The 9,159-nt window shown below is 45.2% G+C and overlaps 2 protein-coding genes across 2 annotated transcripts in view; one reads left to right on the top strand and one right to left on the bottom strand.

Annotated features, from left to right (window-relative positions):
* Nucleotides 1-536: 536 nt before the first annotated feature.
* Nucleotides 537-6,765, bottom strand: rpl36a (ribosomal protein L36A). Its single transcript, XM_041196311.1, has 5 exons — nt 6,658-6,765; nt 4,250-4,355; nt 3,945-4,012; nt 1,257-1,379; nt 537-618 (listed from the first exon to the last, which is right to left on the bottom strand). The coding sequence occupies exons 1-5, from the start codon at nt 6,658-6,660 to the stop codon at nt 598-600; spliced, it is 321 nt and encodes a 106-aa protein (XP_041052245.1). The 5' UTR covers nt 6,661-6,765; the 3' UTR covers nt 537-597.
* Nucleotides 6,766-6,769: 4 nt separating this feature from the next.
* Nucleotides 6,770-9,159, top strand: part of btk (Bruton agammaglobulinemia tyrosine kinase) — a 424,430-nt gene continuing 422,040 nt past the window's right edge. Inside the window, exon 1 of the mRNA XM_041196306.1 lies at nt 6,770-6,857. Coding sequence (XP_041052240.1) covers nt 6,845-6,857 — 13 coding nt within the window. The 5' untranslated portion in view covers nt 6,770-6,844. The remainder of the gene's footprint in view (nt 6,858-9,159) is intronic.

Raw genomic sequence — 9,159 nt, 5'->3', positions numbered from 1 at the left:
TTGAACAGGTTAAAAGTAATCAGCTTTGTCAGACATGATCTACTTTTAGAAATCCAAGCTAACTCTCTGACCAGCTGAACATCTTTCAGGGTGCTCAGTTACTCCTTTTAGTTTCCCAACAGATGTTTGGCAAACTGGTCTGTCACGTTTTAGGATTGCAGTTAATTCAAGATAATGGAGTCCATTTCACTGCATGTTCTGCCAAAGCGATCTATAAATACTGTCACCCTCCCTGGGATCCCCTGTCGGTACTGGCACGCTCCCGGGGACCTGTGGAAAATACTAGCAAGCTCCTGACTATCCCAGCAAATACTGACTCACTTCCAAGGAGATGATTACACTCTCCAACACTCTGCACCAAGCCGTTTCTTGATGTTATGGAAGTCTCTAATTGCTGGGACTATGAGTAAATCTCTTCTATGCCCTCTCTAAGGCCTTGACATCCTTCATAAGTGTGGTACTCAGAATTGAACATAATACTCTAGCTGAGGCCTAAACTGGTAGGTTGAGTGTGGGGACGAGAAAGCAATCAACAATAACTTTAATTAATTTTATTGTGAATGTGTACTCCAAAAAAAAATCATCAAAGGATGCAGCTTAGAACTGGATGACTTGGCCCTGTAAAGCAAGCAGAGAGCAAAGGTTAGCAAGCATCTTAATCATCTAGTCACACACCAGCAATATTGACAAAGGTTACTGTCACCATTCAAACTAGTGAACATCCTCAAGGTGCCACATCTTCACCCAGGGGCATCACCCTTTTGTGACGCTGCTACAAAGCCGGAGCATCACACTTAATCTCCTACCTGTAAAGCACTTGTTCATGTGCCTGCTGCCAGCACTCCCAGGGAAGCTCCCTCTACACTGTCCCCAACAAACGCTGCCTCTGCACTACCCTATCAAAGACTCCCACAACAATCAGCGTCCTCTCACTTCACAATTACAGGACTTTCAGGATCCAGCCTGACTTGTGACTGGATTTAACCCCAGCTCTCAGCGGTGAAGTGGCAGCTTACAGTACCACACCAAGTCTCTAACCAGAATTATCATGGACAATGTTGTCATTGAGCACAGTGTCTTTGGAAATTGTAGATTATCAGGCAAAGGGTGAAAGTAGCACAGAGCCAGAATACATGTTAATATTCTCCTCCTAGTCCTGGCAGCAGGTAACAGGCCAACTGCAGCCTCAGCATGATGCTGCAAATTGTCCAATGCCCGCACCCACAGCTCCAACAGAAGGCCTCAGGCATGCTTACCTTCCTCTTCTTGTCTCCACCCAGCTCAAAGTGCTTGCACCTCTTGATGGCCAACATTCTCTTTGATCGACAGTTGGGCTCCACACACTCCAGTCTCAGCACAATCTTCTTTGTGGTCTTAGCCTAAAAAGACAAGTTCCACAAACTGCCATGAAAACCTTGGTTGCTCCCAATGCCCCCAGTTAATGAATCCACACCATCCAACTTGCCCCCATATTGTGAAACCTCAACACCATTAACCCAATCAAAACAGTGGAGAGTGAATACTCCTCTGCCAGCAAAACATCCCCAAGTCACCCATACAGAAACTCTCAGTGGGTTAATGATGCCATTTTGGACAACACCTGGTCTCTATTAACTGGGCCCAGTACAGGGTGAGAACAGGATTTGGTGAGCTGTGAGACCCTCACTGCTAAATAATCACAATGTGACAGGCAGCAAAGAAAAAAAAACATCAGGAGGCAGCAGCTTCAGCTGGGAAGAACTGAGAAAGAAACCAAGAAATAAATCTTGTATAAATGTCACATGCCCACAGCTGGGGTCTGAGGTACTTTGGGACATCCCAAATCCATGAAAGGTGGCACAGAAATGAATGACCGTCATTCTTTAATACACTCCAGGGTACCTTCTGGTATGAGTACAATGGGCCTTGAATCGGTCAAACCAAGAACCCAATCAAGCCACAGCATCTTTACTGTTAATGGAGGACTGTCTCACACTGCATCCAGCTCCCTACTGTACCCATCTTGTCAATTGCTTCGCACTGTACCTGGTCCACCCCTCTCCTCCCCACACCGTCCCTGGTCCACCCACCCTCCTCCCACACACTGTACCTGGTCCGGCCCCCCTCTCCTCCCACACACTGTCCTCTCTCATCAGTCCCCCAATATTAAAGTACCAGTCTTCCCTAGTATATTTCAACACCACCCAATACCTCCACAACTGGCCATATACATCACACATACATACAATAGCCCCCACTCCTGACCATATAAAGCATGTATACAGACACATTCCCATCAGCTCATTAAAGACATTACACTGCCTGGCACAGAATATTCAGAGATCAAACAATGGGCATGTATAAGTAGCATGAGGAAACAACTCAAGAACGCAGAGCAGAGATTGGAAAAACCAAACACTTTCACCAAGCCACTCTAAAATCAAGAGATAGTGAGAATATTTGAAATAGGAGGCCACTTCTGCTTTAGCTCTGAAGAAGCCATACAGATTCGAAACATTAACTCTCTCTACAGATGCTGCTAGACCTGAATTTTTCCAGCATTTTGTGATTCTACTTCAGATTTCTGGTATCTGCAGTATCTTGCTTTTATCTGTTTTGGTGATGTTGGTTAAAGTAATCTCTTTCACCATTGTGGGTTGAGGAATGAATATTGGCCGGGACAAAGCGAGAACTCCCTGCTCTTTGACTAGTGGCATGGGATCTTTTACATGCAGCTGAGAGGACAGACAAGGCTCCAAAGTCTCACCTGACAGTGTACCACTAAAGTGAACACCCCGAACTACTTCTTAACCAAGGTTTCCCAACCAGTGATTTGACAGGGCCGACTCATCTCCCACGCCTCTACCCTCACACTTTCCCCTCCCTCCCAGAACCATGATAGGGTCCCCCTTGTCCTCACTTTTCACCCAACCAGCCTCCACATTCAAAGGATCATCATCTGCCAACTCCAGCATGATACCACCACTAAACACATCTTCCCTTCACCACCCCCACCCCCCCCACTCCTCCAGCATTCAGTAGGGACCGTTTCCTCTGGGACACCCTGGTCCACTCCTCCATCACCCCCAATACCTCATCATCTTCCCATGCAATTGCAGGTGCAACACCTACCCCTTTACATCCTCACTGTCCAAGGGCCCAAGCACTCCTTTCTGGTGAAGCAGCACTTCACTTGCATCTCCTTCAATTTGGTCTACTGCATTTGTTGCTCCCAATGTGGTCTCCTCTACTTCGGGGAGACCAAATGTAGACTGGGTGACCACTTTCTGGAACTACTCCATCTGTCTGTAAGCATAACCCAGACCTTCCTGCTGCTTGCCAATTCAACACACCAACCTGTTCTCATGCCCTACATGTCTGCAATGTTCCAATGAAGCCCAACACAAACTGGAGGAACAGCACATCATCTTCCAATTAGGCACTTTACAGCATTCTGGACTTAACAGAGTTCAACAACTTCAGATCATGAACTCTCTCCTCCATCTTTACCCCTTTTATCAAAATTCATTTCTATTTTCTATCCACTTATTTTTATTCATTGTTTCACCCCCCCACCCCCCCTTATCCCATTTTCAATCCTTTTTCCCCCCATCACTACCACCACCCACCCCGACAAGGGCCATCTTTTACTTGTTCCATGTTGTTCTTTTCAGTGCTTACCCGTTCTATTATCACATCCTGCTTTCTTACCTTTGCCACTTTTTGCCACTCAGCACCTTTTTAAGTCCTTACCACTACCTTTTGTTCATGACATCTTTGTCAATCTCTCCTATGCCAATTACTGGCCTATCCAGATTCACCTGCTCTACCCCCCTTAAACAGTATAAATTTCATCACATTTCTACTTCTCTTTAGCTCTGAAGAAGGGCCAGACAAAAACATTTTATTTCAGATTTCCAGCATCTGCAGTATTTTGCTTTTACCCCAAAATGCCCTTCCCTTACCTTTTTCCGAAATATAGGCTTTGTCTGTCCACCATAACCACTCTGCTTTCTGTCATAACGCCTCTTACCTGTAGGAAAAGATGTAGTTAGTTATAATCTGAACACTATTCAGCAACTAACCCCGCATCCCTTAAAATAGCAGGACACTGAACCACTGTCTTGGTGTGAGGGTATTCCAACAAATCCCACCTCCATATGATGAAAAGGTCCAACACAATCAACCTCCATTCAGAGTCTTTTGATTCAGTACAGGAGTCCTGGCTTTACACCCAGCACTAATCCCCACCGTGTGATTGCTAACTTACCCTGTGCGTATAAGGAATCCTTTCCCTTCTTATATTGGGTAACCTTATGGGGCTGGTGCCTACGACATTTCTTGCAGTATGTCCTCCGGGTCTTTGGTACGTTAACCTGCACAGCAAGGAGGGAAGAAAACTACAACATGAGCTGCTGTCCAACATCCAACTAAATTGCTTTCAATTTTATGGCAATGACATCAAGCTCTGAAGCTAAGTGTCTCAAGTTGACACCACGAATTTGTGGTGCTCTTTGGCAGAATACCCAAGGCCCCACTGAAAAGGAACTTTTCATGAAAGCTTAACCCCATCTTCCTCCATGAAGGTGCTTTCCATCGCAAGCCAGGCCCAAAAGCCCTACACCCTGCAGACTATATGACCATGGGGGCATCACAATGGTGCACCCTTTTATATGTCAACAGGTATGCTAGCCCGGACATGGTCAGCTGCCACCAATTTATTGACATACAAAGCTTGCAGACTTGAATGGATATGGCACACAACTACTTTAAGCCATTGCCCTGCTCTCCTCTATCAAAGCTGCACAATCTGGAATACAAAGGTAACTGGCTTTTCTCTACCACACTGTTCCCTCCACTCTCACCTCCAGCACGCATCAAGATCTCTTGTCACCAAGAATGGGATCATCCCATCAGCTGCCTCTGCTGTTTTCCCTCTGTTCCACTAGCCCACAGGGTTAAAGTACCTCTAAGGCTCCTCTGCTCAGCCCCAACCTGAATCTTTCTGTAGTTTCTCTCCCATCTCCACTCATTCCCTCCCTGATCTCATCTTGTGCATGAAACTCACCTCCTGCTCTCTCAACCCTATTTCCGCTAAACTGCTGACCACCTAATTTCCCTCCCTGGTGCCCATAATGGTTGTATTAAGATTCTCATTCAAATCTGTCATTATCACCTTTTTTGTCAAAAAAACCTTTGGTTCTAAACTATTCCAGCCTCTCTTTCCTCTTTAAAGTTTGGGAATGCCTCCCAAAACCATGTCTGTCTTTCCTGTAATGCCATGTTTAAATCCTTCCAATCTGGTTTCTGCCCCTACGTGACAGTGACAAAGGTAAACTTTCCCTCCTTGATCTTTGAAACGGCTGACCACACCATCCTCCCCCAACACCTCTCTACTATCGTCAGGACTGCTCTCACCTGGTTTCAATATGATCAGTCCAGTCATAGGCACAGAACCACCTGCAAGAGCTTTTCTCAAACACTGGTCTGTTACCCTCCTTGGCTCCCCCTTTTTCTCATCTAACCACTGCACCTCAGCAACACCTTTGGAAAGCTGTTAGTTCCCAGGTGATGACACCCAACTCGACTGTCTCTAGATTGTCAAACTGCTTTTCCCACATCCAGTACTAAACAAACTTTCCTCCAAATATAGGGAAGACCAAAGCTACTATCTTCAAAGCCCACCACAAGCTGTTCCCTAGATACTGACTCCATCCCTTTCTGTAATAATTGTCTAAAGCTGAACCAGACCCTTTGCAATCTTGGCATATTTGATTTGGAGATGAGCTTCTGACCATATATCAGTGCCACGACAAAACCACGTAACCTCTGTGACATGACCCAACTTCGCCTCTATCTCTACTCAATCTGCTGCTTAAACTGTCATCCGTGCTTTTGTTACCTAGACTTTGACTATTCCAACGTCCTCCTGGCTGGTCTTCCACATTCTACCCTCCATCAACCTGAGGTCGTTCAAAACTGCTGCCTGTGTCTTAACTCACAGCAAGTGTAATTCCCTGTGCTTGTTCATCTACATTTGCTCCCGGTCTTGATTTTAAAATTATTCTTGTTTTCAAATGACTTCATGGGCTTGCCCCTCATTATCTCTATGATCTCTAACCTCACAACCATCCAAGATCTCTGTGCTCTTCGAATTTTTGACTCAGCATTTGCTCCAACATTAGCGGCTGTGCTTTCAACTGCCTCAGCCCCAAGCTCTTGAATACCCTCCCGACACCTCTTTTGCCTCCTTAAAACCCACCTGTTTGACCAAGCTTTTTGTTCCTCTCCCACCCCCCGCCCGCCTGCCTGCCTTCCTCTATATGGCTCAGTGTCATACAGGGTTTGACAGTCATTCCTGAAGCAGCTTGGGGAGCTTGACTATGTTAAAGGTTCTATATAAATGTAAGTTGTTGTTATAGCCTCTCCTATACCTGCCCTGCCTGCTGACTCCAGCTAGGGCCCCCTCAGCATCGGGGCGGCCTCCAGCGGCAGGCCGGGCTCTGGCACCCGAGGCCGCCGCCGACTCCATCGATCCCTCCGCCAGCCCAATTCCTCCGGTGGCCGGTCTGTCAGACACGGCAAGCGGGCTCTTGGGGTGGCCGGTGCCCAGCGCCGCTGGTGCAGGGAGCGGATGGCGGCGGATTGTCCAAGGGCCGCAGCCTCAGCCTCACTCACCATTTTCCCAACCCCGGCAATGAACTGAGAGAGAGAGAGAGAGAGAGAGCGTGCTGACGTCACTGCGCTCCCCTTATAGAGCGCCAGGGATGTTGGGATACTGGAGGAGCCGCGGCAAGAGCGGCACTGGGAGGACCAGAGTGCTGAATAGAGCCAATGGACGGAGCAGGGAGGGAGAGCGCCAAATATGTGGGAATGGGGTAAGAAAATAAAGGGATAGAGAGAAATATAGATAAAGAGTGAACAGAATAATAGATTGTAGGAGGATGATATGGGCAGAGACTGGTAACTGATAACAGACAGCAATGCAAACCCCCTCATGAATCAGGAAATAAATTCTTATAAATCAAGACATTTGCTCTTAAAGGCGAGTTGCAACTTTTCTTCCCCCTCCGAAATTAACCAGTCTGGAATGTTGCTGGAAAAGGAGACACCTCATTTACAGAAATACTCAAGTTTTATGTAACTAATCCAGAAAGATAGTTTGCAAGCCTCAGTAGCGGCTTATTTCACTCCTAAGGTCACAATCTTACCAAAAATAAAATCACTGCCCCCTTTGGGGAGGGGGGGGGTAATGAGGCCTAATTTCAGGAACAAATGACCACATCCCAAATCACACCTGAAGAATGTTCAGCCCAAGATTGAGACAGGGTGGCTGTCATGGTCCTTGTATAAACTATTGAGGGGCATAGGATGTGATTTAGGATACGAATTGGGAACAGGTTAGACCATTTGGCCCCTCGAGCCTGCTCTGGCATTCAATAAGATCATGGCTGATATGAATATAACCTCAACCCCACATTTCTGCCTAGCCCTGATTAACCTTTCATCCTCCTGTTAATCAAGAATCTGTCTAGCTCTGTCTTAAACATATTCAGACTTTGCTTCCACTGCTTTTTGAGGAACAGAGTTCCAAAGACTCACAACCCTCTGAGAAAATATTTCTACTCCTCTCTGTTTTAAATGAGTGACCCCTTATGCTCAAACAGAGACCCCTAGTTCTAGATTCTCTCACAAGAGGAAACATCCTCGTCACATCCATTCTGTCAAGACCCCTCGGGATCTTAAAGGTTTCAACTAAGTCTCTTACTCTTCTAAACTCCAGTGGATACAAGCCTAACCTGTTCAGCCTTTCCTCATAAGACAACCCGCCCATTCCTGGTATTTGTCTAGTAAACCTTCTCTGAACTGCTTCTGACACATTTACATCTTTCTTTAAATAAGGAGACCAGTACTGTACACAATATTCCAGATGTGGTTTCACCAAAGCCCTATACAGCTGAAGCATAACCTCCCTACTTTTGTATTCAATTCCCCTCACAATAAATGCTAACATTCTATTAGCTTTCCTAATTACTTGCTGTTTCTGTATACTAACCTTCTGTAATTTATGCCCAGATCCCTCTGAATCTCAGAGCTCTGCAATCTCTCACCATTGAGATAATAAGCTTCTTTTTCATTCTTCCTGCCAAAATAAACAATTTCACATTTGTCCAAATTACACTGCATTTGCCACTTTGTAGCCTCCTTATGTCCTCTTCGCAATTTACTTTCTCAGTTATTTTTGTGTCATCAGCAAAGTTAGCACCATTCCTTCATCCAAGTCATTTATATTAATTGTAAAAAGTTGAGGCCCCAGCACTGATCCCTGTGGCACACCTTTCGTCACATCCTGCCAACCAGAAAAAGACTCATTTAAGCCAACTCTATGCTTCCTGTTAGCTAGCCAATCTTCTATCCATGCCAATATGTTTCCCCTACACCATGAGCTTTTATTTTCTTCAATAACCTTTGATGTGACACTTTATCAAATGCCTTCTGGAAATCTAAGTACAATACATCAACTGATGTCCCTTTATCAACAGCACATGTGACTCCTTCGAAGAACTCCAATAAATTGTTTCAACATGATTTCCTTTTTACAAAACCATGTTGACTCTGCCTGATTGCCTTGAATTTTTCTAAGTGCCCTGCTTTACCATTTTTAATAATGATTTGCAACATTTTCCCTATGACAGATGCAAGGCTAACTGGCTTGTAGTTTCCTGCTTTCTGTCTCCCTCCCTTTTTGAAGAAAGGAGTTACATTTTCTATTTTCCAATATAATGGAACCTTCCCCGAATCAAGGAAATTTTGGAAAATTAAAACCAATGCATCAACTATGTCATTAGCCACTTCTTTCAAGACTTTAGAGTGAAGTCTATCCGGACTTGGGGATTTGTCAGCCCACAGTCCCAACAAGTTGCTTAATACCACTTCCATGGTGATAGTAATTTTCCCGAGTTCCTACGTCCCTTCCATTTCCTGAATCACAGCGATTTCTGAGATGTTGCTTGTGTCCTCTATAGTGAAGACCAAAGCAAATCCCTGTTAGTTCATCAACCATCTTCCTACTTTTCATTATCAATTCCCCAGACAGACTCTCTATTGGATCAATGCTCACTTTGTTAACTTTTCTTATTTAAATATCTAGAAATTCTTACTATCTGTCTTTGTATTGCT

The sequence above is a fragment of the Carcharodon carcharias genome, chromosome 9 (assembly GCF_017639515.1).
Source record: "Carcharodon carcharias isolate sCarCar2 chromosome 9, sCarCar2.pri, whole genome shotgun sequence".
In the NCBI taxonomy this organism is placed as follows: domain Eukaryota; kingdom Metazoa; phylum Chordata; class Chondrichthyes; order Lamniformes; family Lamnidae; genus Carcharodon; species Carcharodon carcharias.
Note: the sequence above shows the minus strand (reverse complement) of the source record. Positions and strands in the feature narration are given on the sequence as shown.